The sequence below is a fragment of the Macaca nemestrina genome, chromosome 20, assembly GCF_043159975.1.
Source record: "Macaca nemestrina isolate mMacNem1 chromosome 20, mMacNem.hap1, whole genome shotgun sequence".
In the NCBI taxonomy this organism is placed as follows: domain Eukaryota; kingdom Metazoa; phylum Chordata; class Mammalia; order Primates; family Cercopithecidae; genus Macaca; species Macaca nemestrina.
The window spans coordinates 56,918,103-56,933,387 of NC_092144.1; the positions used below are offsets into that span (position 1 = coordinate 56,918,103).

Consider the following 15,285-nt stretch of genomic DNA (forward strand, 5'->3'; position numbering starts at 1 on the left):
TTACTCCAAAGGGTTTATTGAGACAAGTTTTCACATACAAGATGGGGGCAGAGGGGATAGGGGTTATAAACAGGAACCTGGAAGGGGACCGAGAGTGCACGGTAGAACCAAACAAGAGTGAAATAAATAGAGGAAAGAGTGGAGGCAGGGAGGAGACTGACTGAGACCATCACACAGTGATAACGTGGGTGGGGCAGCGCCATGAAAATCCCGTTATTTATACAGATATACAGGGAGTTCAGGGGGACCCAGGGGCCCCCTCCACCCTCCATGCCCCAGGGAGGGGCATAAGAAAGCCATCTCTGCCCATGGGCGACCCCGTGGGGCGCTGGGAGGGCTGCCCTAGGAGTCTTGGGCAATCCCTGGCCTGGAGGCCATGGTTAGTGTCTGGAAAGCAGTGGAGAGGGCCAGAGGGGAGGGGCAGCCAGGCCGGGGCTCAGCTCCGAGGCTTCCGGCTGCCACCCTTTCTCCCAGCACAGCTCCTGCCCAGGTCTGGGAGGATGGGGGATGGGGCAGCAGGAGCTCAAGGGGAGAACCTGGCACCTTCTGGAGTCTTGGAAAAAGTGATCCCTAAAGACACCCAGCCCTGGCTGTGCTGCCCTCTGGAAGGCAGCTCTGATACCAGGAGTGGCTGTCAGGGCACAGGGGGAAACCCCGAGGCCATCCTCAGGGGTGATTCCTGAAAGGGGCCCATCCCCAGGCTAAATGCTTGGGGAAGGCAGCCGTGGGGGAGGGATTCCTGGGGAAAGGGCCGTTAGCACCACCAGGCTCCACGGCAAACAGAGGCCAGGCCTCTGCACCTCCAGTGAGGCTGGGAGTCCCCTGCGGGAGAGAGAAGGGAGAGGAGACTGAGCCGCCGTCTCTAGGGCACCTCTCAGGCCTCAGCCCCTCCCCTGCATGCCCAGGACTTCCCCAGTGATTCTCACAGGACGCCCGACTGGACTGCGGGGCTCAGCACACTCAGGAGTACCAGGCATGGATGTGTAGGGACTCAGGTTGCGGGGTTTCTGCCCTCACCTCAGCCCCACCTGCCCGGCCCCGCACCCTAGCCAGTGTGGCGGCCAGGGCAGGGCCAGGTGGGCATCATACGAAGACCTTGGCCAGGGCGTCGGCGCCAGCACTGGCAATGAGGGCCTTGCTGGGGTGGCAGGCGACGGCGTGGATGGCCTCCTCATGCTTCTTGCGGTGGGCTGTGATCTCCTGCACGCACGTTTTGTTGTCCAGGCTCCAAAGACGCAGGGAGCAGTCATGGCCTGAGCAGGGGTCGGGGGCAGAAGGGGTGGTCACCGGGCTCCTCGCTCAGACGCAGTCCTGGAACCCCTCACCTGGCCTTGTCCAAAGGCCTCAGGGGAAGTGGGGCTCAACTCTCCTCTCTCACCCTCTGTTCATCACCTCCTGAGGCCCACCCAAAGGAGAACCCTGGTCCCTTCCTGTCCACAGTCCATCTCGTTCCCCAGCATTTCCTGAGCAGCTACTGCACACTGAGCCCCGGGGCGGAGGGGCGGGCAGTGAACAAAACAGGCAACTCTCTCTGTCCCGCAGCCTTGACGCTGCAGCTGGGAGACAGGAAGAGAAAGAAGAAAGCAACCCAGCCGCTCAGTGTGAGGACAGAATGGCCCCAGGAGGAATGCAGGGAGCCTTCCAGGCAAAAGGACAGGTGGGAAAGGTCCTGAGGCAGGAGGCGGGGGTGGCCACAAGAGCCTGAGCAGGGGCTTGGGGAGAAGAGGGGAGAGGACAGCAGGCTGGGCAGGGCCCTGGTGAGGAGAGGTCTGATTTAGGGTCAAGAGGATCAGGCAGGGCAAAGGCTTAGCTCCCTCCACTGTCTAGTGGCCCCCAGAACAGAGCCCTGTCTGGGCACTGGGCTGGAGTTCACTGACCGGCCCCTCACCCACCAGAGGCTGCCAGCACAGGCCCAGAGGCAAAGCCCAGCCACAGCCTCCAACACCACAGCCTGCGCCTCTGTGCACACACACACTCACTGCTGCACTCACTGCAGGCCTCACCCTTCACCCCACAGCGACCTCCAGTCTCCTCCACCCACCTACGTCCCATTCCATCCCTTCTAAGCACAGCCGCGTTGCTGGCCTCAATGCCCTTATCCACAGACAGCAGGGTGGGAGCACAGAAGTCCCTGCAGGTACCCCCAGGTAGACCTGGACTGATGTTACGAAGCTTCAATGGCCAAGTTACAAAGCGTCAGGGCCCACATCTGTAAACTGGGGATCAAAGTACCAACCGCACAGGCTGCTTAGTGGCCAAATAAGACGATGCAGCTCCAGTGCCCCAGAGGAGTGCCCCAGTGGGCTGTGCTGCCCGCTATGGTCATCACTGTCATTCCCGCCCAGACCAGCTGCCCCCTGCCCTCTATGGTCACCACTGTCATTCCTGCCCAGACCAGCTTCCCCCAGCCCTGGCCCCCGGGCCCACTGAACACTCGCCTGGAGCCAGTGCCCAGGCCTCTTCCTCCCCTTCTCCCCAACCCTGGTGCAACTAGTGTGCCCAACTTACTTCCTGACATCAGGAATGCGCCATTGGGGTCCACGGCTAGGCAGGTGACTGCGTCCAGGTGTGCAACCATGGAGTGCACCAGCTTACCTGAGGCGAGAGGGGCGGGTGGCAGGTTTCCCTCCCACTCTGAGCCTCGACTGAGAGAATGGAAGGACTGGAGGAGACGCTCCCAGAGCCTCCCACAGGGACACTCTGCTGCCTGCCTTTGGCCCTCCCCACCCACCGCGAGCACAAGGGGCTAGGCCTCACCTGTCCGATTGTCCAGGAAGCGGATGCCCCTGTCGTCGTGGGCGGTGATAGTGAGAGGCTGGTTTGGATGACTCACCACTTGGTTGATCTGGGTTGGACCTGAAGGAAAAGGCAGGAAGAGGGAAGGCTGTCAACGGGAAAATCAGGAAGACTGGAACAGAGGCACGAGTGCAGCGTGACAGCCCCACGGCAGCCTCTGCCTGGATGTCGAGGGGGACTGGGCGAGGGCACTCCCATCCCTGACCGCAGTGCTGGTTCTGCACAAGCAGCCCCTGGGCCCTGTTTTGGGGCTGGGGGAAGAGGAATAACAAACGTGAACACATTCCGCCACTCTACCAAGAGGGCCTGACGGAGTGGCCTTGACACGCTCTCCCCACTCGGCCCCCCCAGTGCTCTGGCTGTGAGGGCGGGGGGCCCTCCACTGGGACCCGACTTCCTTCCTGCTCAGGGCCCGAGGGTGCAGGGGAGTCATCTGAGCTGACTGGCAAGGGGTCACCAAAGCCCCAGGAGGAAGTGGGGCCCGCAAGACACTGAGACCAACTCCCTGAGCTGATGTCAGCCCCCTTACCGCTGCTGCCCCGGGACTCCAGCGTGAGGAGGGCACCACCAGCCTCCAGGTCATACAAGACAGTGTCGCCAGAGCGGAAGGAGGCCACGATGTGGGCAGGATCGGTGCTGGTGAAGGCCACTGAGGTTGGGACCCCGTGCTCTGAGGGCACAGGGAAGAGAAGGCTGAACGGACCCTCAGACCCAGCCCTGCCCCAGGGTGGGGGACTGTGGGTGGGAGGCGTGGGGCCTCAGCGGGAACCACTCTGATAGCCTCCAGCCCTGCATAGCTCCAGGGTAAGGTGCTGGGGCCCCCACTCAGGGCCCCACTCACCGCTGGCTGTGGGGAAGGTGCAGAGGCAGGCCGGGCTGCTGCTGCTGGGGTCCCAGATGCGGACGGTGCCGTCGGCGGAGCAGGAGGCCAGGCGCTGGGAAGCGGGACTGAAGGCCAGGCCCCACACGGCATCCCCGTGGCCCTCCAAGACGTGGCTCAGCACACTTGGGTCTGCACCCACCACAGGGAGGAAATGGGCTGTGTCAGGGATGTCAGCTCCTCCCTGGACAGCCCAGAGCCCCAGCTCTGCCAAGCCCCAGGCGGCTGGGCTCCAATCACCCATGCACCCGCTTCACACCTGCTGCCCCTTGGAACTGTCCACCACCAGGACAGGCCGGCAGCTGCTCACACTGCCCACTAGCTTTCCAAGGAAGGTTCTAGGGCTCCAGAAGGCAGGGATTTCCCTCTATTCATGGCTGTCTCCCCAAGCAGGGCCCAGAAACTGAGAACTCAATACAGAATTTTTTGGACTCCATTAAGGAAGAAGGAACAGTATGGTTCTGTGGTCCCAGGAGTGGCACACGGCCTGTGCTGGCCAAGCGTTGGTCCCAGCCCTGGCCCAAGCAGTCTTTTCAGCCCGTGACCCAGTGCATGAGTTTGCCTGGTCTCTCCAAAGCCCCTTGGTCATTCAGAGGTCCAACCACTGCTTCCCTGGTCGCTGGAGTCCACACCAGCAGCTCTGGCCTGCTGACACTGAAAGTGTGGTGGTTAATGTGGCTGGGACCGACCCTGACCTTATGCAGGTGAGCCTGTTCTCTAAAGTCTGTCCTCCCCTTGAGAGGAGACAAAGACCTCTGAACTCTGTCCGGACAAGGTCGAGCACAGGGCCAGGTACATGATCAAGAGGAGGCAGAGCCGGGTGCAGTGGCTCACGCCTGTAATCCCAGCACTTTGGGAGACCAAGGCAGGTGGATCACCTGAGGTCAGGAGTTCGAGACCAGCCTGGTCAACATGATGAAACGCCGTCTCTACCAAAAATACAAAAAATAGCTGGATACGGCCGGGCGCGGTGGCTCAAGCCTGTAATCCCAGCACTTTGGGAGGCCGAGATGGGCGGATCACGAGGTCAGGAGATCGAGACCATCCTGGCTAACACGGTGAAACCCCGTCTCTACTAAAAAATACAAAAAACTAGCCGGGCGAGGTGGCAGGCGCCTGTAGTCCCAGCTACTTGGGAGGCTGAGGCAGGAGAATGGCGTAAACCCGGGAGGCGGAGCTTGCAGTGAGCTGAGATCCGGCCACTGCACTCCAGCCAGGGCGACAGAGCGAGACTCCGTCTCAAAAAAAAAAAAAAAAAAAAAAAAATAGCTGGATACGGTGGTGCATGCCTGTAATTCCAGCTACTGAGGAGGCTGAGGCACGAGAATCACTTGAACCCAGGAGGCAGAGGTTGCGGTAAGCCAAGATCACACCACTGCATTCCAGCCTGGGCGATAAAGCGAGACTCTGTCTCAAAAAAAAAAAAAAAAAAAAAATTGTGGCAGAGAGCAGGAGGACAGATGTTGAACAGGAGTGACAGTCTGGTCACTTCCCTACTTAGGTCTTAGATGCTCCAAAGAGAAAGCCCCAACTCCCTCCAGCCTGGCCCAGCTAACTCCACCTTCTCTGCTTTCTCTGGACATGCCCTCCCCCTAACCACGCAGAGACGCTCGTGGATCCCCACATACAGAGCACACGGCATGGCAGAGCAGAGGCTGCCAGGGCCAGCCACGCCTGTGCATGGGCTGCTCCCAGCCTGGGCGGTCCCAGCTCTGCCTTCTGGACACCACCTCACATGATTCTCAGGCAGCTTCACCACCTCCTCCCACAGCCATCGTTCCCAGCCTGGCTGGCTCGTCCCTCAGCCACGCACTACATCGTGCTGCTCACAACACAGCAGACGGGGCAGCCATCACATGCACTCCCGAGGCCTGCAGTGTTGGGCAAGAAATGGACGTGACGTGTGCGTGCGTGGAGCGGACGGCCAGGCCCCAGCGGATGTGAGGGGAAGGCAGGCGGCGTTGTCCTCACCATAGCCATCGTAGGGATCCATGCTGAGGTCTGGAATCTTCCAACTGTGGATACAGGCATCTGCCCCTCCACTGTAGCAGTACTCACTGTTGCTGCCCATGGCCACAGCCAACACTGGGCCCCTGGAAGGGACAAAGATACGGAAAGGGGGATGAGACAAGCTCAGAGCCTCCCCTGGCCACAGGACCAAAGTTTCCTACTAGCATTCTTCAAGGATGGCCAAAAGGAATTCAGTGACTGGGGCTCTGGCCATGCTAGCTGGACAAGCTACCTGTCCCCTGCCCTCCCCCAGCCCACCTCCATCTCCTCCCCTGAAGGGCTGTGCTGAGCACCAGCTGCCAGGGTATGTGAAAGTCAGCATGGAGCCCCAGGAGCCAGGGCTGTGTATATCATGGAGGGGCGTGGGGACTCAGAGCCCCTGCTGTTCTGCCTCCTGCCATGTGCCTCCAGGGATGGCAGTGAGTGGGTCAGGGGTCAGGCTGCGTTTAGGACGAAATTTCTAGCAGGCTCAGGGGCACCTCCTTACCTGTGAGCCCGGAAAGCATGGATAGGTTCCACGTCTAGAGCCGCATTCCTGTGGGATGATAGAGGAGCCTGATGTCACTGAGACCCTGTCACCCCCATCCCTAGATGCCCCTACCCGCGGCCGAGTTTGCTGCCCTCACTTCTTGGCTGTGACCGCCTTCTGCAGGTTCCAGAGCTTGAGCGTGCCGTCCTCGGAGGCGGTGAGCAGAGCCGACTGGCTGTGGTGGAAGGCCAGGGAACGAATGCCATCGTAGTGCGAGCGCAGGGTGAACTTGGGGTTCCATGTCTTCTTAAAAGCATCTTTGCTGTCAGACAGCTGGGGTTGGGGGGAGCCGCCTCAGTGTCTTTGCATCCATCCAGCAGTCATGCAGACACTGACACCCAGGGCTTGAGGCCCCCTCCCTTCCACCCAGATGACCCTGGCAGGAATGCCCTCAGAGCCTGGGCTCCAGCCGGGACCTCTCCCCTTCCTCTGCTGGGCGGAGTCTCCACACTCGCCCAACAAGTCCCCACACTGTGCTGGGCTCTGGAGAGACAAAGGTGAGCCTGACCCCTGGGGGTCTTGCAGTTGAGACGAAGGGGAATAAGGGACACAACTGGACCATCCCACAAGTGTGTGGGATCATAAGCCATGAGCAGGGCAATGAATTAAAGATGCGCAGAGAGACATCGGGCAGCCTGCCCTCCTCCCTGGGGGCCACCGAGGCTTTCCTGAGGAAGCACGAGCCAGCAGGACCTCACCAGATAAGGAGAGGGCCCTGGTGAGGGAAAGGGCCCGTGCAGAGGCCCTGAGGCAGCAAGGACGGGCCCAGGCCTGAGAGGTCAGTGGTACAGGCTGCGGAAGCAAGGAGAGTGGCAGGGGATGAGGCAGCACCGGTGGTGAGCCCCGGAGGAATGCGCATTTCACACTAAGAAAAAGCCTGGGAGAAATGAGCTGAGGAACTGTTTAGAGCAGGGGAACACCATGGCTTGTTCCTGCCACCCCTGAGAGGCGCAGATTAGTGGCAGGTCAAAGTAGCCACAGACCAGGCACAGTGGCTCATGCCTGTAATCCCAGAACTTTGGAAGGCCTAGGATGATCATTTGACCCCAGGAGTTCGAGACCAGCCTGGATAACATAGGGAGATCCTCTCTTAAGAAGCAAAAAAAAAAAAGTAGCCTCAGCGAGAGAGGTTGAGAGGCCAGGAAGTCCCAGAGGAGACAAGGGCATGGAGACCAGACGTGACCTTGAAGAGAGAGGCAGTGCACAAGTGGGAGAGGTGTGGGGGCCTCTGTCCACCACGCTACATGTGCCCTGGTGCCGCTCACCCAGCGGGGGACCTGGAGAGGGCCAGGCTCAAGAGAGATGATGAGCAGAGTACCAGGCAAGCCTCAGCGCCATGCCCCAAGATGGGCTCCCAGCTGACATCCCTGCCTCAGCCAGCCCTTCTGCCACAGTTCTTTAAGGCCAGAGGATGTGCTACTGAGTGGTTCACTCACCCCCTCCGCTAGCGGGGCTCAGAACACTGTTCTTCCCCAAGATGGAGTGACACCTTGGGGCGTGCAGAGGGACCCCATGGTACGCTCCACTTCTCAGGCCTCTGCTCTGACCCCACTTCCTGAATCTCACAGCAGTCACCCCCCCACCCCCGAGCCTCGCTAAGGTCACCAACACTGGAGATCCCATTCTGTCACAGTAAAATGTGCACATGCACTCACACCAAAAGCTCCCAGCGGGCCAAAGGCTCCCAGATGCCCAGAGGCCCGTCCACGTATCTCAGGCCTGGAACATTTCATTTCAGCCCAACTGCCCATTCATACGAGACTGGCCTGACTTGGCAGAGCAGGGCGTGGCTAGAGGTCATCTTCCTGCATCCCAAATTAAATCACCAGGGTGGGAGGGGCACTGAGTGGTAGAGCCATGGAACTGTGATTAAGACACGGGCTCCAGAGTCTTCCAGGCCCTGCGCCTCGACGACCGCAGTCAAGTCCCTCCACTGTCTACATCTGCACCCCTCTGTGAAACAGCATGAGCAGGGCACGGGTGGCACCCAGTCAAAGCTTGCAGGGGCTAGCCCTGGGCACAATGCCCAATGGGGACAGTACGGGGGGCACCCAGAGAACTTACATCGCAGCTGAGGTCGTTGTCGTTGGTGACGGTGAGATCTGCCAAGTCCCCCAGGCTCACCTCCCCGCCCCCGATAGTGTCCATGATGAAGACGTCTGAGGAGAAGCCAAAGGAACCTGGTAGGGGGAGGGGAGGGAGGGGCAGAGAGGGCCAGGGAGAGAGAGAATGACAGAGAGAGGCAGAGAGAGATAAAGAGCGAGAGAGAGAGACAGGGAGAGGACAAGATGAAGAATCACAGCTGGAAAGAGACAGAGAGACAGACAGGGCAGGACAGACAAAAAGAGAGGGAGACAGACAGACAGACGAACTTTTGGGGCAGGGAGGCTGCAGACTGGAGGCTGGGCCTCGACCCTGAGGACACAGAAGCCCTGGGCTCAGCTCTGCAGCCTCCCTCTGCCATGGGCCCGTAGGACTGGGGCCAGGTGGGGGATGCCTCTTACCTTCGTGTGGCCGGGGCTGGGGTGTGCCAGGAGGCGGGCCGGTCACTTTTGGGGGCAGCCCATCCACATCACGCAGGTCAGCCAGAATGCCTTGGAGTTTGACCCGACGGCTTTCTGCAGGGTCAAGGCATAGGGCCGGAGTCACCCAGCAGTTCCAACCCAGTCTGGCATAGGTGATGCCTTCCCCACACTGAGGGCTCCCTGCCACTCTGGGGGGCTGTGAAGCTCTGGCCCCGGGGGGGGGGGGGCGCACAGGCAGAGGAGAGGAGGTTGACTGGGCCCCTCCGTGGGGCACCTTGCCTAGGCCTCAGGCCCCAGCCATCCATCCCACGTGACCTGAGAGCCCTCCTAGCTGGGAATCACAGGACAGGGAGGAAGACGTGGCCCTCCCACCTGCCTCTCCCCCACTGAGTCCTCATCCTGTTCTCTCCTTGAGGCCAGCCAGAGCTAGACGCCCGCCCTGGAGGGCTGGCAGCCCCACTTCAGGAAGAGCCAAGCCTGCCTGTGTCTCCACAGGGATTTTCCAGGGAAGGGGTGAGGGGCCGGCGCCACGGCCTGGGCCTCCTGCTCTCCTTGGCTACCCTGCTCTCAGGAAACATATCCGTCCGGTGGAGAGACCCTGCACAGGAAGCGGCTGCAGGCACCTGGGCCTGCTCCCACTCCCTCAGCGGGGAAGGCAAGCAGGAGCTGGCCAGAAAATCTCAGCTCACCCAGTTCATGGGGGCTCCCATCCACAGCGCACCGCCGAGGGTCTGGAGCCCCTTCCCCATCCTCTCCTGACCCCAAGAAATCAAACTCATTGATAGCATCTTCGGAGTCGTCTTCCTCGTCCTCGTCTTCCATTTCGGGCACCAGGGCCTTGGATGGGAGCTGGGGCATGGAGAAAGCCAGACAAGTCAGGGGCCTCTTGTCCACAGACTAAGCCCCCTCAATGCCTGGGAACAGATAAGCCGGGGCTCTGGGCCTGTCTCTGCTCATGGGGCTGCCTCAGCTGCTAGCCAGCTGCCCTGCAGCGCCCCCTGCTGGGCCTTGGACAGCTGCTACCACTAGGGCCGGTTGGCCTGAAACCACCCTCACGCAGCCCTTGGCCTACCCCTGGCTCAGCCTGCTCCAGTTCCCCAGGACGGTGCCTCGGAAGAAGAAAAGTCAGATAATGCAACAATCTGCCTATGGGGAGAGCAGATATGCACTGGTGTCCGTATGTGAATATATGGAGATGCAAACAAGTGAGGACGAATGGACCACAGCATTGCAGCCATAAACACAGCACTGGCTGCTGTGCTGGCACAAGAGCAAATTCCACTCACTGAACGAGCACTGACTACACCTCGCAGACACGACTTAACCCCCAAATCTGTGAACAGCTACCGTAAACACTGTCATTATCATTCCCACATTACAGGCCAGGAGACAGGCTGAGTAGCGGGAACCCACTTGCCCCAGGTCACCAAGGTCAAGCTCTGCCCACTGTGAACTCCTCCAGGGCGTGGCTGGCCCCTTCCACATGTCAGCCCCCCAGGCTGAGTCTGGTGACACCTCTCGGGCAGCACTAAGAGGCCAGGCTCTGAACTGCATTGGGGCGGACCAGAGGGAAGGGACACGGAGAAGACCTAGGGCCAAGCTTTATTCAACACTTGTAGAAAGAATGGGGAAGGAGAGGGTTTATAGACAGCATGCCCAGAAAGGCAGCAGCCGGGCTTAGGACTCCAGAGGAAACCACCACAGGTGCTCTGAGGGGCACACGAGTGGCAAGTGTGCTCCGCTAACAGTGCCTGAAACCATGAGGGCTCCACCACTACCAAGTGCCACCAGCGCCACCGACTAACCCCTAATGAGCACTTGGGGGATGGCCACCGTGCAGCTGAGGGCTTCCTGGGCACCAGCTCATGCTAATTAAATCCTCAACAACCCAGACAAAGGGACTCAGCCCCATCTAAAGGGTGAGAAGACTGAAGCCAAGACAAAGAAGCATGGGCCTGAACTCACACAGCTGGACCAGGGCCGCCTGGGAGCCATGGCAGTCCCCTGGGTTCCCAGCTGGGCCTCGCTGGAGGGCTGCTGTGCGGAGACGGAGAGCCCTACCCAACCAGCCAGCCCCAAGGGTGTGGGCCTAAAGGGGTGCAAACACCACGGATGATTCCTGATAGAATGGGTGGAAGGGTGGAAAAGGACTAGAAATTCTCAGAGGGACAGGAAGGACCAAGCGTCTGGAGCAGGGGCCAGCATTTGAGACCCGGGACTCACAGCCCTCCTGCTCTTCCTCTAGACCTCCTGCAGTGCTGTGGCTCCGTGCACACCACTCCACTTGGAGCGTGACTCCGTGCTGAGCCACACTGGGACACTGGAGATGGAATGGAGGCCCAGACAGGCCCAGTCCCTCCCGGGGAGGGGTCAGGAGGGATACAGACCAGACAGGGAGGATCCCAGAGTGGCCAGGGCCAGGGAAGGGAGCCCAGGGTGAGTCACAGAAGGCTTCCTGGAGGAGGGGGTGTCTGAGCTGAGTCTAAAGGAAGAAAGGAAGGGGACCCAGGCAAACGGACCGCTAATGGGAAGCCCGGGGCTCAGGGAAAGCTCCGAGGCCATCTCCCACAGGTCCCTCCTTCATGGGCACATGCCCCTGCCTCCACCACAACACGTCCTTTTGCATGTGTCTATTTACAAGGCCGCTGCTGGCCAGAAGCTCCTCCAGGCCAGGGCCTGTGTGTCTCTATATCCCTGCTGTCAGCACACACCGCAGCCCCTGAAGGCCCAAGTTGACTCTGGGAAGGGCCTCGATCAGGTCACACCCAGGCCAGGCTGTGCAGGGCACGGAGGAAAGGCTCACCTTCACACGCTGCTTCTTGTGCTGCACGCTGTCCAGCTCATCGTCCTCATCGCTGTCTTCGTCCTCGCAGTTCTGCAGGAAGGGGATCTGCCCCAGCACTGAGCCGCCCAAGCGCTCTTTGCCGTCTTTGCCTGACGCGTTCCTGCCGAAGACAGCGGAGCAGAGGAGGCATGAGTCCTGCCAGGGGTCAAAGCTCAGATGGGAAGGTGCCTGCCCAGACTTGGTGGCCAGAGCCCAGACCCAGCTAACCCTCAAAGCCCCAAGCAGCCTTGACTCCGGTCACACACAGAGCCCCAACCCCAGCCTCTGCCCGACAAATGCTCATTCCAACTGCAAGCCTCACTCAGACCGCAAACGGAGCCTAGCTCCTCACTGACCACCGACCTGCGTTTCAGAGGGCCAGCCCCCAACCCTGGCCACAAATCTCCATCCTATGCTGAGTCAGAAGGAAAGCTGGATGAGAAAGTGCCACTGACTCAGCAGTCACCATTCCCACAGCCCAGTCAGACCACAAGGGCAGGTCAGGCAGGAGGCAAGCATGTCCTGCAGGAAAGAGGAAACGGCCATTCTACAAATGCTCGGCGAGGCACTGAAAGCCAGCCAGCCTCGCGCAGGGAGGGGCGCCGGCGATCCCTACTATCCAGGAGCCTGCACTATCCCCAGCAACAGATGGCACTCCTCCTTCCACCTCCTGGCTTCCAACTTCATGTCAAGTTATAGCAGAGGAGGTATTGACCCAGCCTGACTGCGGGAGAAGGCAGGGTGGAATTCGAAATACAGATGGATGCAAAACGTTCCCTCTTTCTGCCATCAGGTTGATGCCCTGGTGGTCTTATCAACTGCCGGTTACCAATGGCTGCAGAGGTCACTGCAGATGTACCCTCTTGCCTCACAGGTGCCATCCCCAGAGCTCCACTCTTTCCGCAGAGCACTCGCTGCACCCGCAGCGGGACACAGGACTCCGTTCTCACAGGCCTTCCTCCCACAACACTGATATGCTGCACGGGCTCAGCCTCCTTCTCTGCTTCCTCCTCCTGCTCCTCCCTCCAGCCTCTAAGCAGGAGAGCACCTGGGCAGTCCTCAGATCTCTTCTCTGCACCATCTACACTCACTCCTGCAGGCACTGCAGACGGCCATGGCTTTCCAGAGAATGCCCATGTGCTTGTTCAACTAGAGCTATGTTTAGGGCTCAAATGCCCCCGAGCTCCAGACGAGCTCTGCTTCTCCATGTGGAGGTAAACAGGCCCGACACTTCACACAACCTCGGCGGCCCCCAGAACCTCCACTCCCAGGCTTCCCCGTCTCAGAGGACGCTGCTGCAAAGGCTCACACCAAACCCTGAAGTCGCTCGTCTCTTTTCCTCTCCCCTTAGCTGCAGTCCTTCAGTGTCGACTGCCCAAAGGCCTCTGGGGAGGATGACACCTCTCGCCTCGCCACCGCTAAGGTCCTTCAGCTCTGTCCAGGACAGGGACACCATCTCCTAAACTGGTCCCCCCCTGCCTCCTCTGTGACCTTCCTACAGCCCTTCCTTCTCGGAGTAGATCAGGTACGTCAGATTACATCACTCCCCTGCTCGAAACCACTGGCTTCCCACAACCCTGAGTTAAACCCAGACTCTATCCCAGCCCAAGGCCCTGAGTTACTGACTCCTGAGACCACAACTTCCCCATAGCCCACGCCTCGCTGTCTGCAGCCACGCCGGCCTCATGCTGCTTCTGTGCAGGCTGCGCCTCTCCTGCCTCTGGACCTTGGGGTTCACTGTGCCCTCTGCCTAGCACATTCTCCTCCCAGCCACTCGTGTGGCTTACCCTCCATTTAATGCCCACAGAGGCCCTCCCTGCCCACCCCCCAGAGAGCAGCACGTATTGGCCCTCGTGGTCTTCATCGTGCTGAGCATCACCTACGTGGCCTCACTTGTTCTGCTTAACTGACAACTGCTGATGACAATGAACAAGCCAGAGCTTCCTGAGGGTGGCAACCACGTGTACTCCACTCCCTGCTAGCAAGACACCCAGGGTCTGCCTTCGGTAGGCACCCCATGCGACTGAGGAGTGGGCAGGCCTAAGTATCAGGACGGGGGCAGGGCTGGAGATGAGGCCGTGGGGAAGTGTGTGGAGGGTACCCAGAACGGAATCCAGGGAAATCCCAGCAGTAAAGGCACCGAGGGTTTCGGAACAAGGGAGCCCATGGCATACTCCAGGAGGAGGGGCCACCAGGGCACCCAGCACCATCAGCTGATGCTCTGACCCTGGCCTTCACCAGCAGTCAGGAGGAACAGAGAGACACACCTGCCAGGCCCAAGGGCTTACCTCTTTATCTGCTCCTCGATCTGTTTCACCAGCAGTGACTCCCCGCCACTAAGCCCCGCAGGGCCTGGTGGAGCCCTGGGGGTCCCTTCACTCGGCTCTACTGCCCCGTTGAGCTCCAGCGAACGGCCCAGCAGGGAACGGACGCGCTTGGACCGCATGTCGAGGATGGTGTCCGTGTAGCCCACCTCTTCCAGGTACCTGCAGGGGTGTAGAGCCATGCGGGTCAGACATCCCCCGGGCTTCTTCATGTACTGCAGGGGCCAATGCAAACTGAGACAACCTCGTAAGGGGCCACTTAAGAGCATATGCCAAAATCTGACATAGGCACACCCTCGCTCCAGCTGTTCCCCGTCAAGGCTATTTCCAATGGAAGCCCTTGTACACACACACAATGCTATGTGTGAGGGTGCTCCCTGCACTGCTGTATGGGGAAGCTGAAGCACAGGGACCAGCCTCAGCACCCACCAACAGGGGCTGTGTCAGCAAATGACTCATAGCGCTGCGAGGCAGGAGATCGACAGGGCAGAGCCTGAAGGGAAGCTGGCCACGGTAAACAGCAGAACGAAAACGCTAAGTTCTATGATCCACATGATGCCAATGTTTGTAGAAAAAAAAACAAAAAGGCGTTAATGTGCATAAAGCTTACACCACACACAAACACACGTTTGTATTATGTCCCCCAAGAGGCCTAGAAAGATCCATAAAAAACGTAACAGCAGCGACCTCTGGAGAATGGGATTAGAGGCGTAAGAGGAACTTTTGCAACTTACTCTACTTACTTCTACAAATGAGCACTTATTACTTCTGCAATTTAAAAACTGAAGCCAGCTGGGGACTGGACTAAAAGTAAAAAAAGAAGAAGGAAAAAAGAACAAAAATCAATTTGGGGTATTTGCGGCATCAAAATACAGAGACAACAGTCCCTTGCTAGTCCTCAGGAGGCTTCCTGGCCAGGAGGCCTTTGCTGTTCCCTGTCCCTTCGCAGCCCTGACCCTGCCTCTCGAATGTTAGGCTGCACACACCTGCATGTACGTCTCATCCTGTGCACCTGTGTGTGTCTGAGGCTCCTATCTCCCCACCAAGAGAGACAGGGAAGCATGGGGCTTTAAAACTCGGCACTGGGGGGCGGACTGCCTAAGATCCCACAAATTAACCATGCAACCTTGTGTAGACAGATCACCTCTCCGCATCCCACTTTTCTCATGAGGGGAATACTAGCATGATACCACACAGAGATCTCAGTGAGGAGCCAACAGGTGGAAAATGTTTAGCACAGTGCCAGGCACATAATAGGTACTTGGTAAGTGTAGCCTGTTAGTATTACTATTATTGTTTTAGGGTTATTGTTTGCACACACTTTAAGCTAGCAACCCCACTTCCAGATATCTAACTTGAGTAAATCAAGGATATGCACAAATGCCTTCCCGATTTTC

At 59.2% G+C, this 15,285-nt stretch overlaps 1 protein-coding gene across 2 annotated transcripts in view; it reads right to left on the reverse strand.

Moving 5' to 3' along the window:
• LOC105478589 (striatin 4) overlaps positions 1-15,285 on the reverse strand; it is a 27,572-nt gene continuing 12,287 nt past the window's right edge. Inside the window, exons 5-18 of one of the 2 annotated variants that reach the window (XM_071087221.1) lie at positions 13,853-14,050; positions 11,544-11,685; positions 9,430-9,589; positions 8,720-8,833; positions 8,280-8,374; positions 6,313-6,488; positions 6,174-6,221; positions 5,648-5,769; positions 3,638-3,808; positions 3,326-3,466; positions 2,758-2,856; positions 2,509-2,595; positions 1,018-1,253; positions 1-822 (exon numbers count right to left, since the gene is read on the reverse strand). In XM_071087221.1, the coding sequence (XP_070943322.1) occupies positions 1,084-1,253; positions 2,509-2,595; positions 2,758-2,856; positions 3,326-3,466; positions 3,638-3,808; positions 5,648-5,769; positions 6,174-6,221; positions 6,313-6,488; positions 8,280-8,374; positions 8,720-8,833; positions 9,430-9,589; positions 11,544-11,685; positions 13,853-14,050 (1,723 nt within the window). In that variant the 3' untranslated portion in view covers positions 1-822; positions 1,018-1,083. Of the gene's footprint in view, positions 823-1,017; positions 1,254-2,508; positions 2,596-2,757; positions 2,857-3,325; positions 3,467-3,637; positions 3,809-5,647; positions 5,770-6,173; positions 6,222-6,312; positions 6,489-8,279; positions 8,396-8,719; positions 8,834-9,429; positions 9,590-11,543; positions 11,686-13,852; positions 14,051-15,285 lie in introns of both variants that reach the window. The other variant, XM_011736048.3, reaches the window with a different exon arrangement.